The 24,034-nt window shown below is 42.9% G+C and overlaps 2 protein-coding genes across 2 annotated transcripts in view; one reads left to right on the top strand and one right to left on the bottom strand.

Annotated features, from left to right (window-relative positions):
- Nucleotides 1–326: 326 nt before the first annotated feature.
- LOC130404233 (uncharacterized) lies at nucleotides 327–1,954 on the bottom strand. The gene is made up of 4 exons (XM_056608880.1): nucleotides 1,640–1,954; nucleotides 862–1,220; nucleotides 543–737; nucleotides 327–442 (listed from the first exon to the last, which is right to left on the bottom strand). The coding sequence occupies exons 1-4, from the start codon at nucleotides 1,936–1,938 to the stop codon at nucleotides 327–329; spliced, it is 969 nt and encodes a 322-aa protein (XP_056464855.1). The 5' UTR covers nucleotides 1,939–1,954.
- Nucleotides 1,955–8,077: 6,123 nt separating this feature from the next.
- Nucleotides 8,078–24,034, top strand: part of LOC130404324 (1-phosphatidylinositol 4,5-bisphosphate phosphodiesterase beta-1-like) — a 58,777-nt gene continuing 42,820 nt past the window's right edge. Inside the window, exons 1-9 of the mRNA XM_056608992.1 lie at nucleotides 8,078–8,344; nucleotides 8,448–8,596; nucleotides 11,194–11,271; nucleotides 12,857–12,925; nucleotides 13,273–13,413; nucleotides 19,318–19,397; nucleotides 20,072–20,125; nucleotides 20,201–20,276; nucleotides 20,957–21,057. Of these exons, the coding sequence (XP_056464967.1) occupies nucleotides 8,498–8,596; nucleotides 11,194–11,271; nucleotides 12,857–12,925; nucleotides 13,273–13,413; nucleotides 19,318–19,397; nucleotides 20,072–20,125; nucleotides 20,201–20,276; nucleotides 20,957–21,057 (698 nt within the window). The 5' untranslated portion in view covers nucleotides 8,078–8,344; nucleotides 8,448–8,497. The remainder of the gene's footprint in view (nucleotides 8,345–8,447; nucleotides 8,597–11,193; nucleotides 11,272–12,856; nucleotides 12,926–13,272; nucleotides 13,414–19,317; nucleotides 19,398–20,071; nucleotides 20,126–20,200; nucleotides 20,277–20,956; nucleotides 21,058–24,034) is intronic.

Genomic DNA, 24,034 nt, shown 5'->3' with positions numbered 1-24,034 from the left:
GTGTATAACGTTTTGGACTGTGGGAGGTTCGGTGTGGGAGTTATAGCCCCAAACGCGTATTCCTTGGTATAGCGCCACCTAGGGAACGGCGTGTCTGGATTTTGTTATCTGAGTAGCGGTGCCGGTCCTGGATCTAGTCATGCCATTGGCGTGTCTGCACCATTTACGGTTTGGGCTGTGGTACCACTTTTAGGGGGGGAAGAATAAAAATCCTTACAAAAACAATAGGGTTCCAACCTGTTGGCTTGGACCCCTAATGAAGGAATCCCTTTTGTTTTGTGTGGGTGGCTCTTAAAAGAGCCGTTTTGGGGTTGTTGTGCACTGCACTATACGATGCTGTCATGCCACGAGAGGGTCCCTTCTGCAGAGAAGTAGGAGGTGAAGGTCTCGCGGATCCGGATGGCCTCTCTCCCGGCGTTGTTGGCAGCCACTCTCCCCAGCCCTGGCAGAGGCAACACCACACCAACAGGGAGGCAATCTGTCACTGCTGCTGTTGGTGCTGTTCTGCGGAGGAGGTTGTGGAGCACACAGGTGGCCTTGACATATCTCCGCCTGCTCAGGACGGACCTCGATGACCCTCCGGTAGATCCGCCACTGGGAGGAGAGGATGCCGAAGGCATTCTCAACCACCAACCGAGCCCGGGACAGTCGGTAGTTAAAGACGCGCCGCTCTCGGGGGAGGATGCGTCCGGGGAATGGCGTCATGAGGTTGGTCCGTAGCGGTAAGGCCTCGTCCGCTACAAACACATGAGGCAGGGGTCCTCTCTGCGCAGCCGCTGACAGTACTCTGTCAGCAGGGAGCTTGAGATCGCCAGCTCGGAGGGCCTGACCAAACACAGTTGGCCAGAATTCCTCCATCACTGGTTCTCCCATAGCCCCCCACATCGATGATGCGGAAGCACTTGTCTGCGTCGACAACTGCCAAGAGAACAATGGAAAATGTTCCCTTGTAGTTGAAGAACTGCGAACCGGAGTTCGCAGGGGCCTTCAGAGCAACATGCTTCCCATCGATGGCACCGCAACAGAGAGGGAAGTTCCACTGCTCCTCGAACTGCTGCGCAATCACCCTCCAGTCCTCGGTAGTGGGCACAGCCATGAACTCCTCCACCAGGCAGTCCCATATAGCCGTCACCCCATCGGACACGATGGAAGCCACGGTGGAGGGCCCGACCCGGAAGCTGGTGGCTATCGTCCGGAACGAATCGCCAGTAGCCAGGAATCTGCAACACATGAATGATTCATTTTAGCCTCATTGAGAATTTTAGTTGTATACCAAATATGTAGGCCAATTATCTCACTGATATCACTGCACAGGTATATGTCTTGACTAGTGTTTACAGTGGATTTGCATCAGCTTATTTTACTTTCAAAAGCCAGCACGCTTTCGTTTGACTTGTGTTGAATTTAACCCAATGAATATAGACTGTGATGTCACAATGGCCTATGCTCCCCCGTGCTTAGTTGAGCATAGTGCACGATGCTTGAATAAATGGGTCACTACTGAAATATAAAAAGTGCATTGGAAATAGATGTATGCACTATCAGAACACGCGCCCGAACAATTTCTCCCCGTTATGTATATAGTTTTTGACTACAGAATGTGCTGATTGAGTAATTAGGCTATGAAACCGCAACTTACCGGAGACAGATAGACAGGCGCTCCGCAGCTGATATGGAGCGCCTGTAGTTGGTGTCCTGACGGGAGATCCTGGCACCAACCCGGGCTAGCAGGTCATCGAACTGGGCCCGACTCAGTCGAAAGTACAGCTGAAACCGGCCGTCATCCAGGCGGAGTTCTTGGAGCAAGTGGTGAAACTCACCCAGCTGTGGCCGTCTCCGGAGGATGTCGTGCACCCAAACACGACGGCGTTTGCGTTTGCGACGCTCCTCGGACTCCCACAGCAAATAAAGCGCAGCGATGGTGGCGATGTCAGCCATGTTTCAGCAAAAGAAAAATAGCGGGGGGAAAAAAGTTTTGGGCGGGCTCATCTAGGCGCGTAGGAGCGTAGGCGCGTATGCGTAGGACCATTTTTGACGCAAAATGGTCAAGCAATATTTTAGCTGCGTTACGCGGGATACGCGTTTGGTGTGTTCGTACCTTAACGCATCTACGCAGCTCCTACGCGCGTAAACCAATGGTTCCCTATGGAAAAATTGCCGATTTTATACGCGTCTTACGCGGGTAACGCGGTTGGTGTGGCCGTACCGCTAGGCCAAAACGATTAAAAGCACTTAAAGGGGTAGTTCGGAATTTTGGACATAGGGCCTGATTCCCAAGTGAGCATTGGTATTCTATATCACTGGAGACAGTTTTCAACACATTTAATTCATTCCTTCTAGTTGCAGAGTTCGCTCGTGCAAGGCTAGCGCACGGCAACGGGCAATGCTAGCCTGCTATTAAAAACAGTCTTACCCACTCCACAGTACACCCGAGGTAAATCGATTATAACGCCAGACTATAGATTTAAATGTCTGTGTTGATAGAATAATGTTAGAAATAAAACTAACCTTGCATCGCATGAATCATCGAGGGACTACTTTCTCAGCAGAAGCGGAATTTTACTATGCGCTGGTTAGGTTTGTAACCGAATCACGACAGAAGAACGTAAACAGAGAAGCGTGGGACAGAAGCGCAATTGAATGACTAGGCAACATGGTGGTTCAGTGTGCTTTTAGAAATTGTAGAAATAAACGCTACAGATGGGCACCACACAAAGTTTCCACCAATTTCCAGTGCGAGATCCAGAAAGGACTCAACTGTGGCTTGTTGCTGCTGGCTTGGACATCAAAACACCGGCTCGTACATGTACGGTTCGTTGGATACAACAATGGGGGACAACAATAGCACGAGCGAACTCTGCAACTAGAAGGACTGAATGAAATGTGTTGAAAACTGTCTCCAGTGATATAGAATACCAATGCTCACTTGGGAATCAGGCCCTATGTCCAAAATTCCGAACTACCCCTTTAAGGTGGAGAATAATTTGGGTACTACTTAACATAAGGATACATAATTTGCCATTCCTTAATGAAGTTATAAGCATTTACTAACAATAAACAAACAGTTATTGTCTAGTTATCACTTTCCATTTTTACTCATGGTGTTGAATAATGTATGCATTTACACATTTTAACATGAACGTGATTACGTAATTTACGCCACGTAAATTATTACAATGACATTAGTAAGCTGTTAGTTAATGATTATAACTTAGTAAATGAGTATTATTAATTGTAAAGTTATACAAAATTAAATTATATAATATATAATATATAATAACAAAGCTAATCATGTTATTCTACTTTAAAACTAATGGGACAAAAAAATGAATCACTGACTACCTTCTGAAACTGGTTCTAGAAACAACTCAGAGTTTCCCCTAGAATGGTCGTTATCAGCATTTGTAGTAATTACCGTTATCTCCCTAACCTTGGAACATTGTGAAACCTATCATGCTGTTTGAGGTGGTAAGCCCGGCACTGCTTCTGGGAGTTATGGAATCTATTTGCAGTGGATCTGTTGGTATTTTCAGCATCATGCAATCAGTGTCTCTCAAAGTGTCTAGAGAAGGGCCTGCCTCCGAAGCTCACAGAAATGTCTGCCTAACTTTATATCAAACCTTGCTGGTTATGAAACAAACTGATTCAGAGATGTTACACGAGGGAGAGGTTCACACAGTCACATACACAAATCCATATGGATGGAAACACACACACTCGCTTTCTCTGGTCTTGAAATAGCTTGCTGCCTCCTACTCAGCTTTATATAAGATCTCAGCACAGCGATCCGTTTGGTGGAGAAGTGGTGCCTGCCTGGATGTGTTCACGCCTGTGTGTGTGCGTGGGTGTGTGTGCGATGTGGGTGGTCGTGTACATGTTTGTGTGTGTGTGTGTGCGTGTGTGTGTGTGTTTAAACGTGCGTGTGTTGCCTGTGTCACACAGTTTGTCACATTACACCATTGGATCTCAAAGTGCGGCCCGCGGGCCAATGGCTGCCTGCAGAAACATTCCTGGGGGCCCGCAATGACATACAGATGTAGTAAAGAAAGATTTTTTTTTTATATATATATTTTTTAATTATTATATAAATATTCATTTAAATAAATATAAAGAGAAAAGTCGACTCTCTCTAGCTTTCAATTGAATCCTGTTACATTTGTTAGTTTTAATCCGACTGTACATTACTTTGAAAGGATGAACCTCAGTATCGTGATGTAGACCTCACTTGACCTCACTCCCAGAGGTTCATGGTGCAATGTTTATTTTCACCACTGGGACATTCTTTTTCCTTTGGCGGTGTCACGTTAAAATTGTGCCGGGCTACGTCATCAGTTGTTGACAAATTCCAAACCTGCCTGGCAACAGACGATGCGATCGTCTGTTGCCTGGCAACGGGCGATCGCCTCGAATGACTAGGAAGGTTCTTGAACATTCGCAAACTTTCATGCTCGTTCATTGAAACCTGCTTTAAACACTCAGTTTACTCGCTAAATTCAATTAAACAATTCAATACAATACAAATATAAAGTAAAAACAAGTGTCATCTAGCGATCCGTTATCTGTATTATGTTATTTCGTCTTTGGAAACATGAGCCGAATGTTTTTTGAAACCTGCCCGGCAACGGACAACGCAATCAAATTAGTTGTCAAGTTGTCAACAACTGATGACGTAGGCCGGTACAATTTTAACGTGACACCGGCCCTCAGTCAAATTCTGGGTTCCTAAATTGGCCCTCAGCTGTCAAAACTTTGCGAACCCCTACACCTACCAGCTCTGATCAATCAGATGTTGATAAAACAGTAAATGGCTAATAACTTTGAGGCCTTAATGAAGTAAACAATGAATTCCTACTGAAATCAGGGTTATAAACATTGCTCCACAATAAGAAATCACAATCAATTATTAATTATTAACACGATACTGAGAAAGCATAAGTAAACAAGCAAAGTATTTAAGACATTTTAACAGTTAGTACAGTTTTTTGTGTGAGCTCATCTTAAGTATATACCTTACTTTTTATTACTTCTAATTACTCGGTACTGCTGCAATAGTATTTCAGGGATTTCCAGCCTTTAAATGTAATGAATAAATAACAAGCAAAGCTTATACAGTCCTCACTATAGATTAGCTCACCCAGAAGACCTAACTTAAGCCTTCTAACTTCATGGATTTAATAACCCAGCCTTGGATTGAACAACCAAACCATACAAATCCATCCCAAAAAATATTATACCCAACCACGCCAAACCATACCAGTCCATTCCAAAACACATCATACCCAACCATACCTTTCCATTCAGAGCTTATCCATACCATACCATACTAATCAAACTGGACGATACCATACCAAACCATACCAGACTATACCACTCCAAACCATACCAAACCATATCAGACCAAACCACACCAAACCAAACAATACCCAACCATACCAAACAGTACCAGACTAAGCCTTACAGCACCACACCATTTAACTCCATACCAAACCACACCATAACACACCAGACCACACCAGACCATACCAAACCACACTAGACCACATCAGACCATACCAAAACACACCAGACCACACCAGACCATACTAAACAACACCAGACCATACCAAACCACACCAGACCACACCAAACCACACCAAGGATACCAAACTCTACCAAACCAAGCCTTATAACACCACACCATATCACTCCATACCAAACCACACCAGACCTGACCATACTGGCATGTAGTTGAGCATATGTGATACTGCTGCATCCTAAAAAAAAAGGCTATTGTAACACATTGTGGCTAATGCATGTTGAGTGTAGACACGTATTGTGGATTGTGATCACGGAGCAGGGAGATGGAGAGTGGGAGAGTGGTGCATAAGCAGGAGTCATATGAGGCCATGCTGGGCACCACTCGCTAAAGGCCTTTTATGCCCTTGCATTCACCTGCTCATGGAAAGCATTTCCACTAAATCAAGTACTTGTTGTCATAGGTGTCTCTTCAAAAAGGGCAATTCAATTTTTTCACTGCAAAAGGAACAAGCAGGCATTCACACAATAAACAACAGTGGAAAGAAACACATTGCTCAAACTAATGATTTCCCAAAGTGCTAAATGTTTTGTTAATATTAAAGAATGGGGTCAAAGCCAAACCAGAAGAGTTCCCTAGTTAGATATAATCTCTGTATGATTTACACAACATATAATGCATGAAATTGTGATTAGAGATTTTCATGGTAATCGTGTGATATGTGTTATGAAAATGTATTTATTTTTATTTTATATTTATTATACAGGAAAGTATAAAAAGTAACAAAGTTACAATTTAAAATTGGCCTGTCTCAGTAAAATAGCTGATTTCCAGCAGGTTCCTGTTCTGCAGCAAATATAACATGTAACAGGGACAAGGCACATCACACGTCACATTTACATACAACGCATAACAGGGACATTCTATAAAAACATTTGTGTGTGTATTTAGTAGTTAAGTCTTCGGTTTGAGCTCTTATATCGTGCATTATAAACATATTATGTATATATATTTATAAACTGTATTTAAAGGCTGGAAGTGCCTCAAGTGTCATGCAGCAGGACTTTTGGGTATAAGTATTAGTATGTTTTGGTTTGGTTTGGTGTGGTATGGTTTGGAGAGGTTTGGTTTGGTTTGGAGACGTATGGTTTGGTATGGTTTTGTATGCTATGTTATGGTTCGGTATGGTATGGTTTGGTTTGGTAGGGTTTGGTATGGTAGGGTTTGGTGCGGTAGGGTTTTGTATGGTCTGGTAAGGTTTGGTAGGGTATGGTTTGGTAGGGCTTGGTATGGTCTGGTATGGATTGTATGGTTTGGTATGGTTTGGTTTGGTATGGTTTGGTAGGGTTTGGTATGGTATGGTTCGGTAGGGTTTTTGCATAGTTTGGTAGGGTTTGTAAGGTTTGGTAAGGTTTGGTAGGATTTGGTATGGTTTGGTAGGGCTTGGTTTGGTAGGGTATGGTTTGGTAGGGTATGGTTTGATATGGTAGGGTTTGATAAGGTAGGGTTTGGTATGGTTTGGTAGGGTATGGTTTGATAAGGTAGGGTTTGGTATGGTTTGATATGGTAGGGTTTGATAAGGTAGGGTTTGGTATGGTTTGGTAGGTTTGGTATGGTTTGGTAGGGCTTGGTACGGTTTGGTATGGTTTTGTATTGTTTGGTAGGGTATGGTTTGGTATGGTTTGATAGGTCTTGGTATTGTTTGGTTGGGTATGGTTTGGTATGGTCTAACAACACTTATATGCTGTTTCCATGGTTGAATTTCTTTCAACCGATCATCCAAGAGAGATGTTAACTGTAAGTGTGGGTGTTTTACCCAACACCCCTACACACATGCATGTACAATATGTTTCTAGTATTGTAATTGTCTGTATGCTCCATCAGAATGCTTGCATGATTGCATCTATTGGCTACCAGTTCTTCAAATCCTGCTAATGGTGTATATGTATTCACATAGTACGCCATCAGTAGTTACACTGGGTGAGGAATGTTCTTAACTGTCGTCATGCGACTGTTTCCCTGTATTTCATTTTTAAACCTAACTCACTCCATGTTCAAACACCCACTCTATATCTCCACACTCCCCTTAGCTCCTCTCTCTCTCTCTCTCTCTCTCTCTCTCTCTCTCTCTCTCTCTCTCTCTCTCTCTCTCTCTCTCTCTCTCTCTCTCTCTCTAACCAGCTTCTTTCATTCCTGTCTCTCTATCTTTTAATCTCCCTCGCTCTTTCATCTTCTACCTACTCTCCTGACCTCTTCCTATCCCTCTCTCCCACTCTCCCTCGCTGTATCTTTCCTGCTCTCTTTCTGTATTTCCTATTCTTACTCTCCTCTCCTCCCCCATCCGTGGGAGGCCGCTGTGTTGTGCGCATGTCATCGATGAGTCAATTTGTGGAGGCAGTAGACGCATGCACACACACAGACACATACACACACACACACACACACACACACACACACACACACACACACACACACACACACACACACACACACACACACACACACACACATCTCGGAGCATCTGTTTAAGGCCATCTCTGAGAGACGCAGCACTAGCAAAAGAAGAGTGTGTCAGGAGAGGAGAGAAATGACACACGGATGAGGAGAGAGACACACACATTAGAGAAACACGGAGGAAGAGATTGAAAGGAAAGAAAGGAAAGCAGACGCCCAGGGAGGGGGCGGATCCAAACATTAAGAGGAGAATAGGAGAAGAAAGAGTGAGCAGAGAGAGAGAGCGAGAGGAGAAACACGGCAACAAGCCTGAAGAGCAACCAGTCGCGAGGAGCTGCTCCAGGAGCTGCTTCAGGAGCGTGCTGCGGAGCTGCGGTGTGTCACGTCTGTTCCGGATGCTCTGCGCTGTAAACCAGCCGAGACTCAACAGCAAGGGACTCAACACGTGCGCTCTGGTTGTGTGTGTGTGTTTGCGCAGGCGGCGGCTAGCACACAGGTGCGTACAGGTGTTCTCCTGTATGAGAGAGGATGGCGAGCGCTCAGCCGGGGGTCCATGCTCTGAAACTCCAGACCCCCTGCGTCTGCAGCGCGCTGAGGAATGGAAGCAACTTCACCAAATGGGACGACGTGAGTAGAGAGAGAGACACTGGCTGGAGTGAGGCTGTTTTATTTTTTGTTTTGGGCCAATGGTTCTCCATCATACACTGAGGAGAGACAGCGGATGGAGAGGATGTGTCCAGGGTTGTGTTGCCGTGACATATTTTCATTTTTTTAAGCATTGACTCTGTTTTTGTATTGGTTGATTTATATTCTGAAACACAAAAAGTAAGAAAGTAAAGAGGAGAACGTGTTGCTGAAACCGATAGTTGGGTAATTTTCTACCTGTTACTGTTTGTGTGTGTGTGTGTGTGTGTGTGTGTGTGTGTGTGTGTGTGTGTGTGTGTGTGTGTGTGTGTGTGTGTGTGTGTGTGTGTGTGTGTGTGTGTGAGTGTGTCTTTGTGTGTGTGTGTGTGTGTGTGTGTGTGTGTGTGTGTGTGTGTGTGTGTGTGTGTGTGTGTGTGTGTGTGTGTGTGTGTGTGTGTGTGTGTGTGTGTGTGTGTGTGTGTGTGTGTGGTTATGCTGAAGTGCAGTGCTTTGGAAAGGAGAAATGTGCCCAACAGTTGCTATGGAAACTGCCATGGTTGCGACCACCTTAACAGGCTGCTGGCTCGTGAAGGAACGGATATTTTGGTCTGCAATGATGAGCATGATTAGGTGAACATGCTCGGACAATAACATTATTTGGTGCTTGCATTTGTGTGTATGTGTGTGTGCATGTGTGTGTGTGTGTGTGTGTGTGTGTGTGTGTGTGTGTGTGTGTGTGTGTGTGTGTGTGTGTGTGTTTGTGTGTGTGTACCTGCTTGCGTACGTAAGTGCATGCGTGTATGTGTGTGCGGCATGAGTGTGTTTGTGTGTGAGCGTGGGTATGTGTGTGTGCGTGTGTGTGTGTGTGTTTGAGTGTGTGTGTGTGTGTGTGTTTAATATTGCTGTTCATTGTTTAAAAGGATCCCCATTAGCTGTCACCAAAGTGGGACGAGCTGGTCTTCCTAGGGTCCACACATAAAGGCACAAAACATAACAATACACAAGATACAAATCATAATTCAGGTGACAATGATAATGTAAAAGGAGTAAATCATTATCAACTTCATCAACAACAAATTATTCAGATAAAGTTATTACATTCATGGGTATTACAATCATTGCATTCATACAGTTGGTATGTCCGTTCCCTACTCACAAATTTAAATAGTGCATTCTCAAACGGTATTTGAAAGAGAATTTGCTATTAAAATGATGTATATTCAATGGGCAATTATTCCAATGATTGATGGCACGATAAATAACTGTTCTCTTTAAAGCATTTGATTTTGGATTTGGTAATATCATCTGGCCATCATTGGCTGACCTAGTAAAATGAGAATAATGTGTGTGTGTGTGTGTGTGTGTGTGTGTGTGTGTGTGTGTGTGTGTGTGTGTGTGTGTGTGTGTGTGTGTGTGTGTGTGTGTGTGTGTGTGTGTGTCTGTGTGTGTCTGTGTGTGTGTGTATGTGTGCCAACCTTCAGAAACTGGGCAGCCAGGTAGCCATCTGTCCTCACGCTGGTCTCCTGGGTCCATTCCTCTGTATCTCCAGATGTAACATCTGTCCTCAAACTGGTCCCCTGGGTCAGTTCCTCTGTGTCTCCAGATGTTACATCTATCCTCAAACTGGTCTCCTTGGTCAGTTCCTCTGTGTCTTCAGATGTAACATCTGTCTGCAAACTGGTCTCCTTGGTCAATTCTTCTGTATCTCCAGATGTTCCTCTGCATCTCCAGATGTTACATCTGTCCTCAAACTGGTTTCCTGTGTCAGTTCCTCTGTATCTCCAGATGTTTCTCTGTATCTGCAGATGTTACATCTGTCCTATCGCTGGTCTATTGGATGCCTGTGAATTATTTCTGATACAATCCCATATCTAGTAAATTGTAGTAGCTTTAATCCAGTGAGTCAATGCATGGAAAAATAGATGAGCATCTCTTTCTGAAAGTCTGGTTTGATTCGAGATCGCATCCGCGTTCAAAAGCAGCCTCAGGTATGATCCAGAAGCTTCACATGGTCCAGAAGGGCCGGGTGAGCCCAGCAGATGCAGCCAGCCCCATGGTTGTGTGGCAATAGAGAGACAGATTGTGCATTCCACACCATGCTCTTTATGGTTGTCATCACAACCATAAACTTTGTGAGTTTATTACTACAGCCAGTGTGTGTCTGTGTGGGTGTGTGCTTGTTTGATTTAGCAGTCAGTTGCAGCTGCCTACCACGCTATGCAGATAGAGACAGAGGTCTTTGGCTGCAGCTAATGAGATAGCTGTTAGAGGTCGTTATGACATGTGAGAATGAAAAACTACCTTGTGTCTGTGTGTGTGTGTGTGTGTGTGTGTGTGTGTGTGTGTAGGTAGGGGGGGGGGGGGGGCGGGGGGGGTTCTGCGGGTTTATGACAGTCCTCATTTCCCGAGTAATACACTATAATATATATCGAGGGGTGGTTAACTTGGATGACCTGTTGTCATGACAACTAGATATATGCAAAGTACAGCACTGCAAGCTTATGCTTGAATGTGGGGGGGAGGGGGCTGTGACATATGTGTATATGTTTTTGCTTCACTTTATTTCAAACCCAGCCTGTGCCCCTCCCCTCTCTGACCAGGACCTGTCAACCTTGGCCCCCGTCACCCTCCAAGTGGATCCACACGGGTTCTACCTGTACTGGACCGACCACAACAAGGTAACACAAATATATGTATACATCCTGATAATAATTATTTATATATAAGTATATATGTATATATGTATATGTACATATATACATATATGTATGTATTTATGTAAGTATGTATGTATATGTGTTGTAAATATATACATATACGGGATGTGCATTTATATACATATATATATATATATATATATATATATATATAGATATATATATATATATATATATAGATACATATATATATGTATCTATATATATGTGTATATATTAGAGCTGTCAATTAAACAAGTTATTAACGGCGTTAACGCAAACCAATTTTAACGGCGTTAAAAAAATTATCGCGCGATTAACGCAATTATTTTTTTTCTTTGGCTCAAAACAAAGAAGCAGTAGCCTGACTGCTATGTTCAAATGACATTTGTTCAAAGCAGTCGTTTAATTGCAATATAGGCTCTTTTTTTGTATCGTCCTGTTTTGATCAGTATATGCCAATGTTGTTATCAATAAAAAATAATTTGAACAAGGCAAGCCGATGCACTTCACCATGTTGATAAGAGAATTAAAATGAGAAGAATTATGGGACAAAAAAATCAAGGGATATTTAGCATAGAAAAATAATTTGCGATTAATCGTGAGTTAACTATGACATTAATGCGATTAATCACGATTAAATATTGTAATCGCTTGACAGCTCTAGTATATATATAATACATCCAGTTGGTTTTACTGCCTCTTTCTGGCACTGAGGCCTTTCCTCAGTGCCAGACCACCAACACCTCCTCTGCATAATTTATCAAGAGCGCTCATTAGATATATATTATCGGTATAACAACGGCATCATTAGAAAACACTAAATGTGTTAATACAGTGTGAATAAGAGCGAGTGCATCATACCATATATCCGCACACATGTACATACACAGATGGTAACACACATCTACAAATATACAGCCAATGTCTCTCCAGGGGGCCTTTCTCCCGTACAGGGGGCGGAGGAAGCATTTAACCTGTCAGATCAACATGTGTGTGTTTGTGTGTCTGTGTGTGTGTCTGTGTGTGTGTCTGTGTGTGTGTCTGTATGTGTGAGCATGTGTATGTAAGCGTGTGTGTGTTAGCATGTGGGAGTAAGTGTGTGTGTGTGTGTGTGTGTGTGTGTGCGTGTGTGTGCGTGTGTGTGTGTGTGTGTGTGTGTGTGAGAGCTTGTGCGTGTGTGTGTGTGTGTGTATGTGATTGTGTGTTTGTACGCGTGTGTGCGTGCTTGCGTGCTTGTGTATGTTTGTGTGTGTGTGTGTGCGTGTGTGCGCATGTGTGTGTGTGTGTGTGAGAGCTTGTGCATGTGTGTGTGTGTGTGTGTGTGTGTGTATGTGATTGTGTGTGTGTACGTGTGTGTGTGCGCGTGTGCGTGCTTGTGTGTGTGTGTGTGTGTGTGTGTGTGTGTGTGTGTGTGTGTGTGTGTGTGTGTGTGTGTGTGTGTGTGTGTGTGTGTGTGTGTGTGTGGGAGAGAGAGAGAGAGAGACAGAGACCAGGAGATAGTGTTCTCCTGGTCTCAGCTTTAGGTGAGCACTGCAGCAGCACTCTGACTCCCTGTGGTCCTCAGGAGACAGAGCTCCTGGACCTGACTCTGGTGAAGGACGTCAGGACCGGCCGCAGCACCCGAACCCCAAAGGTACCCGGAGCCCGCCCCCTTCTCCATTGCTGGTCTGTCCACAACATCAGGGCCAATAAGAACAATGTGTTATCGCATTAGGCACCATGTGGCTCAGGAGGTAGGCGGGTTGGCTGGTAACCGGTATGTTGCTAGTTCGATCGACTGTCGAGGTGTCCGTGAGCAAGACAGATACCCTAACTGCTCCTGACGAGCTGGATGTCGTCTTGATGGTTGACTCTACCGTCGGTGTGTGAATGTTTGGATGAATGGGTGAATGTTAAGCAATATTGTAAAGCGCTTTGTGTGGCAAGTGGTTAGAAAAGCACAATATAATTGCAGTCTATTTACTATTTGTTATCAAATAGGAGGCCAAGCTGCGTGAGCTGCTCGATGTTGGGAACCTGGTTGGTCGGCTGGAGAACCGCATGGTCACCGTGGTTACGGCTTCAGACCTCGTTAACGTCAACCAGCTGAACTTCATCGCATCGCAAGAGGATGAGGCCAAGGTGCCAGAGACTCCTCAAGTTTAATCTGAGACGAGGAGGGTGATGGGGATGGGGATGATGATGATGATGATGATGATGATGAAGGGGGGAAAAAATACAAAAATGGTCATAAATCTTTTAATTTATGACAATTAGGTATGAAATTCTCACAATTTTCACTGTTATATTGATGATAACTATGATGTTAATGATGATATTGACCATAGTTATAAATATTCTCAGAGTGACAGATAAGGATACATAATGATGTGATGTGTACAAGCATGGAACTGGCGAGGATGTGAGTCTAAAGGTACGGCCACACTGCACGCGCGTTGGCGTTGAAAATCTGCATTTTTGCATAGGGAACCATTGGTGTAGGCGCGTAGACGCGTTACACGCGTTACTGTGCGTTCACACCAAACGCGACGGGGCGACAGGATCCCATACAAAGTCAACTTATAGACGCGTATCGGGCGAATTTTTGGCGAGAGAAAACCGGCGACAAGTTTTGATTTGTCGCGCCACACTTTCGCCGTGCACAGGCAATCGCGTTCACGAGGATTTGTGGCGCAACAAATTCGCTCGAGTGGAAATATTTCAACTTTGACGCGAATTTCGCGTGATGACAGCAAATCAGCGTTCAACAGTCAAACTCAGTGCAGTGCTGTCCGGGGTGAACTGCAGCATGGAGGAGAAAGTCAATGTTGCCGTTTGCGACTCCCGGATCTCTAAATATAATATGATAGTATATAATATAATATTTGTATATATAATATTTGTATATATAATATCACGGCTGAAAGCTCTATTCGCCTCCGGATGGCCGTAGCGCGGGGAGCTCACATAAGGATTTGGCTTCTCGGGATTTGTTTACCGGCGTTGCTATGTTTGCGGTCTTGTGTGTTCTAACGGTTTATTAGGTAGGCCCATCTAATAAATCTCTGTCTATTCAATACTTCATTCACTGCCTCTTCCATGGTCATCACAATATTATGAATATACTGCGTCGGGTCCTCCGATGTCTCTCCCTCTTCCCCAAAAGGTAAAGACATGCAATGGTGGTTATCTTGTTGTGGCGCGACAAATTCGACAAAACTTGCACAGCGACAGATTATGATTTGTGGCGCGACAAAACTTCAACAACGCGAACGGGCAACAAATGTCACGTTTGGTGTGAACGCACAGTGACGCTTAGCCGCGATAGCCAACCAGCTTGGAGCTTGACCCGACGTCACTGGCTGAGAGTAACGAGCGACACTTGCAGAGAAGCATATGGCGGACATCTTTCTTTATTCTGGGTGGAAATAGTAACATAGTTACGTAAAGCGTTTATGTAAACATTTTTAGTGAGAAATGTGCATTTTACTTTCATAATGTTTGCTCGATGAATGTGAAGGATGTTTGGTTTGATCGTTATGACGAAGAGGGAACGCTCCATTCACTTGCATGGACAGCGTCTTTGGTTGCTAAGCAACCTCAACGTCTTTGGCGGACTATTTCTCTGCTGATCAACACTACGAATGCTGGAAACACACCAGACACACCATGTAAGGTTATTTAACCCGATTATTGTTATCTATATCCGAGATTATTTAATCTAACCCGATCTAAACTCTATCATGCATCCAAACACGGCGGCGTTTGGGTTTCCTACCTCAGACTCCTAAATCCAGCGCAGCCACAGGCGCGTTAGGCGCGTTGAACCATTTTTGTGACACACGATGATCAAGCGTCAAGTTAGGCGCGTTTTTTAACCCGAGTAACGTGTGCAGTGTGGCCGTAGCATAAGGTTGCTTGCCCACCGCCGCGCGGCAACCGCCCTTATAACCGCCTTGCTGCCGGAGGGTTAAGCGGCGGTGTGAAGGGCCAGGCGTTTTCAAAAGCGGCTGCTGCTGTTGCCGCCGGGCGGCTGCCGCCGAAAGATTCAACACGGGGAAAGCTGAGCAGTAGGGCAAAATCTGTGCGCGTTCACGTGGGCGGCAACCGCTTCCTGGTTTTCAGTCGCTTTTTTAACCGCCCTTCCCTCATTGAAATGAATGGAGGCGGCGAGTTGCCGAGAGGCAGTGTGAAAGCAGCTTAAAGACTATGGGCCCAATCTTTCACCCAGCGCAATTCACTTTCTACATCGACGCATGTATCGTAGCTAGTTTGGACCCGGCGCAAAGCTGATTTTCCCCCGCAGCAAACGCCCTGAGAGGCGTGTTGGCGAAAAGCAGAGGCGTGTTCCGGCGCAATTGATAAATTCTTTTATCTACAAATCGATAAAGCAGTTGCGCAACTATTGGGTCGGAACAGTCTAATTAATAATTAATGCAAAGAGAAGGATTCAAACATGTATTTCGTGATTTATATATAAATGACTCCCTTCTTACAAATAGATTTCAATGCACACACAAATGGATATCGGTATGTATAAATGTAAATTAAATCCATAAAGAAAAATTAGTTTCACTAACACATTTCTGATCCACACACAAATGTGTTTAATTTTGAATAAATGTAATCTAAATCCATAAATATGTGAATTAAAAAAATATTTGCAATTTTCATCAAAATGTATTTGGATGTTGTTACATTTATATACAAACTGTTAAACTAGAAAACAAGACGCTTTTTTAATTTGTGAACTTGTTGTCATTTGTGTGTGAACTGATCTGTATTTATATGTGGATTTTTGCGACTCTCCTGAAGTGGTTGGATTCACAAATGCATTTTTTTCAACAAGGAACCCTCTGTAGACAATCAGATGCCTCCCTCGTTTTCAGCCAATCACATGACTGCAGTGACTGGGTTTTACATTGTCGGTGCCGTTTACTACTTTAACGGCACCGACAATCCCAAATCCCAGTCGAAACGAGATGGAAAAAGTGTCTAGTTCACAACGTGACTCAGCTACCCTTACCGAGGGACCAAGCTACCTCGACAGAGGGAACCGGGAGGCTCGGAGGCTGGACTCAGAGGTCGGAACTGCAGTCATGTGATTGGCTGAAAACGAGGGAAGCACCTTATTGGCTACAAATGAAAAAAACTGCATTTGTGAATCCAGCCAAGTCAGGAGAGTCTCAAAAATCCACACATAAATACAGTCCAGGGCCCCGTTTCCCGAAAGCGTCGTTAGCCTAAGTGGATCGTGAAGTGCGTCGAAAGGGCATCGTAGAGTTTTCACCGCGTTTCCCGAAAGCATCGTGGGGAACGAACGTCTTAAAAACGCTCGTAGCTAACGAGTACTCCAGGGGTGCTCGTAGGTACTCGTAGGACGCTAAGAGCATCGTCAGCTATAGCCTCAGTGGCGACACCATCGGACATTCCGTCTATTGGATGCGTTTTATGAAAACGCATTGCGCCTTTATGTTCTTAGTTTGGTAATTAATAAAGATTATTAATTCATTTATTAATAAAGATGTTCAAATGGCCAAAATAACAGTCCAGAAAATGTTTGCGCAGGCACGGCACTCAAAATGTGTGAGAGAAAGTGGGGGGATTTGTGCAGACTGACATAGGCTACTCATAAAACGTAGCATAAAATAATGTAAAAAATAAATTAAATTAAACAAATTAAAAAAAATAAAAAATAACGAAATAAAAGAAATTAAAGAAAATTATAAAAAAACAAGCAAAGGAGCAGGCGAAAGGCTGGGATATGGTGGGGATTGGTCACGTTGACGGGAATGTTTAGTGACATGAGGGAGGGTGGTTAAAAAAAAGTCTCAATCACTATTCGACGCGCATGAAAACCAGCCGCGTAGTTATGAGGGAGGCCGTCCTCACACCGATCTTCCTCATCGTCATCGTCCTCAACGTCCTCCGGTTCAAGCAATGCCACCCCAGCCTTAGCTGCAATGTTGTGCAACATAGCCGTCACACATATCACGGCGCATGACTTGGCCGGAGAAAACTGGAGCCCTCCGCCTGACTTGTGAAGGCATCTAAAGCGCAACTTCCACCTCCCGATCGTGCGCTCAATGATGCACCGGGCCAGACGGTGGGCTTCGTTGTATTCCTCATCATGGACGTCTCCCGGGTTATTCACAGGTGTGAAGAGGAATTATTTAAGGGGGGAAAATGCCGTGAAACGCACAGTGCATTCAGGATTAGGACTGATATATGTCGGTTTAAGCCTAATCAATTGTGTTTTAATGTCTTTAGCATTCATATAATTGCAGTCTATTTTTTTCGTATAGCTACTCTGCTGTTGTCCTTGATGGGGATATATTTTAACCCTTTTTAACACAATTTTCCTGCGACATTCCTGCGTCTCCCCCTCCTACGGAGCCCATTTCAGCATCGTGTCAGTAGACAGTTACAATCCTACGACGTCGTGAGTGCAGCGAATGCGCGTTCACGTTAAGAGGAGTTTCGGGAAACGCTCCAAAGAAATTGACGATGGATCGCAAGATCCATCGTGAGAATGATCGTACGAGCGTGGATCCATCGTTATCGGGAAACGGGGTCCAGTTCACACACAAATGCAAACAAGTTCACAAATGAAAAGCGTCTTGTTAGTTCATGTTTAACAGTTTGTATATAAATGTTACAACATTCAACATTGCAAATATTTTTTTAATTAATATATTTATGGATTTATATTACATTTTTTTAAAACAAGACACATTTGTGTGTGGATCAGAAATGTGTTTGTGAAACTTATTTTTGTTTATGGATTTATTTTACATTTATACATACAGATATCCATTTGTGTGTGCATTGAATTGTATTTGTGAGAAGAGAGTTATTTATATATAAATCACAAAATACATTTGTGAATCCTTCTCTGTACATTCATTATTAATGAGATTGTTCTGACCCCAACTGACCGAAAAAAACCTGTCTAAGTGCACTAGCCGCTAGTGCACTTAGACAGGTATTTTGCTGGTATGTTTCTATTTTCGTCGAAATAGCAACACCAACTGCGCTATCCGCTATTGACTAGCGGATAGCTATTGACTACCGGATAGCGCAATTGGTGTTGCTATTTTGACGTACCGGGTCGGAACTGCAATATAAGCTTACACACCAGTAGGCTAAAGCACAAACATGCAAACGATTTGCCTAATTGAAATATTGTGATTTTTATGTGGATTGTGGATTTTTTTTTTTTCACATGGGCTGCATGAATGAACACTGTAGTAGGCTATGCCATGCGTTAAAATAATAATAATAATAATCATAATAATAATAATCATAATAACAATAATAATAACAATAAACTCAAGCAAAGGAGGATATATCCAAGAATCTCGTTTTAGGGTAAATGATAACGTTGGTTAAATTATTTGGGAAAGAACAGCTGATACAGCGGTTATAAGGTGTAGGCCTACTTTTAAATCAATGCATCTGCAAACACCGTACAGCAAACATATTTTCTTGACACAGACATTGTGTAAAAGCCCATCAATTATGGGATTGATGAGTATTTGATCTTGAGAAATGGTTTTACCGCAAGTTAGTGGAAAAAAGAATGAATGAATGTAGGCGGGCGCGCGTGTGTGTGGGCCTATGTGTAAATGAATGAATAAATGCGGGCGCGCGTGTGTGCATCCATCTGTTTAAAGAAACGCAAACTAATCACGTAACGCATAATACAGTCCATTTGGTCTTTAACTGAGCCATTTGAAGTCTCATCGGAGACTGCAAATGCGCTGTCAAAATATCAACTAGTCAGGTTCAAATGCTCTCATGGCTCTTAAGGGGATGGGAGATTGCACTCTCATTGGTTTATTGCACGTTACGCCCAAACCATACCTATGGGTAATGTGCTACTTCAGGGCAACCCTTTTAGATTTGAGTCTGGCGCAAGGCTCATTTTTCCGCCGGTATAATCGTAACGCTGTAGAACCTCCTACAAAGCTACTTGCGTTTGGCGCTTCTCACGTGCGTTTCAGACTGTTAATATAGGGCCCTATGTGTTTGTCATCTCTGAAGATGTGGTGTGAGGAACTCTTTGCTCTGTCTTCCAACCTTCTGAGCCACAATCTCAATAGAGACCAAAGCCTCCTCAAGGCGTGAGTATAATCACACAAGAACACAAATACAAACATGCAGGGACACACACTGAGCTACTAATGCTCACATTTGCGCATGCAGGCTGGTTTCACTTTGCCTGGGTCTTACTTTGGATTAGCATGCAGACAGCAAAAAGTCCCTGTTATATGATCTAATGTATTAAATATATGAAAATATTTATGCAGAGGAAAATGCCACATTATGACTGGAAAGGTATGGGCAATATGGGCCTTTTTTTCCTTATGGGGAGGGTCTACTAAAATACTAACGTATCAGCCTTAAAGATCCCATATCATGCTTTTTTAGGGTTAATAATTGGGACTACTATAATAGGGGTTACATGCCTGTATCTTAAAAATACCCCTTATTATTCACTTCTGACTTCTGCACTTCAGCTCCTCCCACTGCACAGTCTGACGTCACAAATGAGCACACTTTTTGAGGGGCGTTCTCAGAGGGCACGAATACTCCCCCTGCCTCGGACATAGATTTTTCTAGCTTAGCAGACGTAAAACATGTATGCATACGTCATATAACAGTCTAAAGCAAAGGGAAAATTCGAAAAGGCATGATATCATCCTTTAAAATCCTAAATCTGAAACATAAATGGGAGCGTTGTAGTATAATAACTACAAATTTGGCCTGTAAAATATGTTGACTTCCTTACATTTAGATACGTGAAGCTGAGCCTCCAGCCCAACGCCGAAGGCAGAATCCCCATCAAGAAGTGAGTTCCTGTTCCATTCTTGATGGCGTCCATTGACCTTTTTCCTGATTGGCTGACGTGTCCACTTGTTTGCAGCATCGTCCGGCTGTTCTCCTCAGACAGGAAGAGGGTGGAGACCGCCCTGGAGAGCAGCAGGCTGCCCTTCGGACGGGTACATACCCAACGTACTATCACATGCACAACATCACAGTTAGGGATACAAACTTGGCTCTTGGAAGACACTTCTAGCGGCAAAGCATTTGGTTTAATGGATCGTGACCATGGGAAGGCACATTGGGAGGATTTGCCAAGTATCTTCTGTGAAACAATGGGGTGAACATGAATGTCATCGGGAAACGTAAATCCTAGGTGGAAACACCCGGATTTAAGTCTGATAATAACAACGATAAAGGGGAGTAACTGCCGTGTAGACTCCTGTTAAGCCAGCCATGGTCAGAGAGGTTAAGTTACCTCTCTTAATTTGCTCAACACTTTGGGGGAAGTGAAAATAAAGAATGCAACGCCGCATAAGGAATCTACACAATAAAGAGATCAGGCGTTCCACTGGGCCCCAGTGTCAGACCTCTAGTCCACAGTGGAGATGCAAATGCTAACTAGCATCACACCTTTTATTGGACAGAGGAAGGGAGCTGACTAATGTATATAAAAGCCTATTAACTAGTAATAAGTAAGGGAAGTTATATCATTTTTGATTTGAGTATTACATGTTACGCTAAACAGCTCTGACAATTGTCATTGTTAAGCCTACCTGCATTTACATATGAAAATATAACAAATGTGTAGTATACATCTTGTATTGAGATTGATATGTATGCTTTACATTTCTGAAAGGGTGACAGTATTAAACTGGAAGACTTTTCACCAGAAGTCTACCGGAGCTTCCTGGAGAATCTTTGTCCACGGCCAGAACTCACCAGTGTGTTCAAACTAAAGTAAGATAGCCCTGTGTGCGCCCAACACAACGTTACACAATATGATGTCACACTGCCACCAACACACTGTTACACGATATGATGTCACACTGCCACCAACACACTGTTACACATCATGATGTCAAACTGCCACAAACACACTGTTACACAATATGACGTCACATTGCCACCAACACACTATTATACAATATGATGTCACACTGTTACATCATCAGGCCCGTATTAACACAATGTGGTTTGCGTTAATATTTCTCAACTAAACCACCCCCCCCCCCCAACCCCATCACGTGCTGTCCCCCGGTCTGATATCAGACACAAGTGAGGGGATTTTTCTCAAATGTTATTTAATAGCTTGTCTTACTACATACATGTAGGCATATGATCAGTAAACAATATATTCAAATGTCTCAATTCAAAATATCTATCAATTCAAAAGCACAGCACTCAATTCAAAATGTCAAAATCAATTCTCTTTCTTTTGGTCTCCTCCTCCTTCGATATCTCAAACAGCATTTTCATACTTCTCACATTTCAACACATAAGAGTGCTGTGACTCTAACAGACGTTATGCATTGTCTAAAGTTATGTCATGTGTTTACGAAGTCTTAGTAGTTGCTTTGAACCTGGTTAGTATGCTATCCCAAAACATTTGTCATAATCGCGGTCTCCTATTTATCAAGCTAAGCGTTTGCGCAATTGCGCGCACTTGTGGACCAACTACATTCTGACAGATCGGGGAGGGGTAATGAATGTGGTCATCTTTATTTATTTATTATTATTATTATTATTATTATTATTATTAATATTATTGTTATTTTTGTGAAATTAATATTCATAAATGAGTAATGTATGGTCTGTCAACAATTTCAAGTGAATAATATAAAAAAATAAGATATATATTTTTGAAGCTGGTTGTCAATGGTTGGTTCCCCCTGCACGGGCCCAAGGGCCCATATGGATAATCCGGCCCTGTACATCATACACTATGATGTCACACTGCTCCCAACACACTGTTACACAACATGATGTCACACTACTGCTAACACACTGTTACACAACATGATGTCACACTAGCTAGTTTCACATGGACATTTTTTTTCAATCCGATTAAATTTAAGAAGATTAAAATAATCCAACCAAACTGTTTACATGAGCGTCAAATAAAGAGATCTGCATCTGTTCCGTGTTTACATGTTTTCAATCGTATAATCAGATCACAACAGTATTTTGACAAGAAACAAGTAACCTAAACTGAAATGAAAAGAAGACGATGAGTTTTGATAGACTGATGGCCATCAAAACATGGCTGAAGCGCTTCTTAAAATACTTCTGTCCATACTCTTTTTTCCCTTTGCTGTCGGCGATACAGTCTCGGCAGTGCATGATACTGTGGACCTATTTAACTAGAAAGCGGGCTGATTACGTACTGCCATTGTATTTTAATTTGATTCCTCCCCAGAAAACCAGGAGCTAGTGGATGAAGGTTTGTAGTAATGGTGTGTTCCAGATGCCTTGTACACCACCTGCACGAGTTGCTCTTGTGACGTAATTTCCTGGCTTTTAGCATTTATAGCTTTCCCATTTGTTTTTGTGATTGTTCCATTGCATTGGCTAGCCATTGTTTTTGTAAGCTACATTAACCTCTTTGGCAAAACAGTTCGAAAACAAACAAAACAACTTTAAATTGTATTGCACGCACAGCGAAACCGTGCAATGCATAAATTGGTGACCGGAATAAAGTAGCAATGTAATCAGGTGTATAAGAGCATTTAAAATCAACATTAAAATGTGTATTTCATCTACTGTCCAATTCTTGGGTTATTTTAACAGACTTTTACGTTATCCCATTTTTTTCCGTGTCACTCTAGCGCTCGTCTCCTTGCTCATCTGAGGCACCAGCAGCTACTGCGCGATCTGCAAGAATTCATACGCACATGCGAAGAAGGAACAAATGTATTACAATGATCGGTTAAAGGTTCACATGGGTAGTTTTTTTTACTAATGATCGGTTTATAGAACGGTCTACACCACCTGTTTTAATCTGATTAAAAATGTAATCAGATTCAGAAGAATCCTATCACTTGAGGTGTTTACATGATACGTTTTTAATCTGATTATCATTTGGGGGATTTTAATCTGATTAAAACGGAGAATTTAATGTCCATGTAAACCCGGCTACTGCCACCAACACACAGCTACACATTATGATGTCATACTGTTACGTCATACAATATGATGTCACACTTTTATGCGATACAATATGATGTCACACTGTTGCAACATACAGTATGATGTCACACTGTTACATCATGATGTCACACTGCTACCAACAAACTGTTACATCATAAAAAACAAAGGTTAGACTATGATGGCACACTGTTTTACATTACATTATGATACATTACATTATGATCAGATAGCTTATAACACAGCTTATACAAAATATGTCATATCATACAAATAATATACATTCAATTAACTGATATCACATTGCTATTAATACGTTATTTAGTCTAAATGTGTAACAAATAACTGCACATCTTGAGTCATTGCTGATCAATACTGATTTAAATAATATTATCAACCCTTACTTTAACGGATATATACCACACATAAGAAACGGTGGCTGGTACCTCTCTCTTTGCTGAAGAGCCAGTGTTTTAAAAGGGGTAATTTGTCTTATATGATCGTCAACATAGTTATCTATGCCATAGCCTTATCACTGAGGAAAAAGGGGTAAAATCCCATGTTTTCACCATTCTCCCTAAACCCTTTGTGAAAGTTTGGAGGAGCCTGTGTTGGTGTGGTGGTGTTTGGACCTGTTGTCCTCCTCCTCTCCTCTGTGGTGGTGTCCTCCTCTAGGGTGGAGGTGTTCTGTCCTCCTCTGGGGGGGTGGTGGTTTTCCGTCATCCTCTGGGGGGTGGTGGTGTCCTCCTCTGGGGGTGTGGTGGTGTTCTGTCCTCCTCTGGGGGGTGGT

The sequence above is a fragment of the Gadus chalcogrammus genome, chromosome 15 (assembly GCF_026213295.1).
Source record: "Gadus chalcogrammus isolate NIFS_2021 chromosome 15, NIFS_Gcha_1.0, whole genome shotgun sequence".
In the NCBI taxonomy this organism is placed as follows: domain Eukaryota; kingdom Metazoa; phylum Chordata; class Actinopteri; order Gadiformes; family Gadidae; genus Gadus; species Gadus chalcogrammus.
This window is presented reverse-complemented; position numbering and strand designations above follow the sequence as displayed.

What these genes read in the sequence shown, in the direction of transcription:
- LOC130404233 (XM_056608880.1), bottom strand. Translation starts at nt 1,938, where the DNA reads ATGGCTGACATCGCCACCATCGCTGCGCTTTATTTGCTGTGGGAGTCC. An exon ending in CGCCTGTCTATCTGTCTCCG is followed by an intron (nt 1,221 to 1,639) that starts GTAAGTTGCGGT and finishes CATGTGTTGCAG; the next exon opens with ATTCCTGGCTACTGGCGATT. An exon ending in TCCTGAGCAGGCGGAGATAT is followed by an intron (nt 443 to 542) that starts GTCAAGGCCACC and finishes TGCCTCTGCCAG; the next exon opens with GGCTGGGGAGAGTGGCTGCC.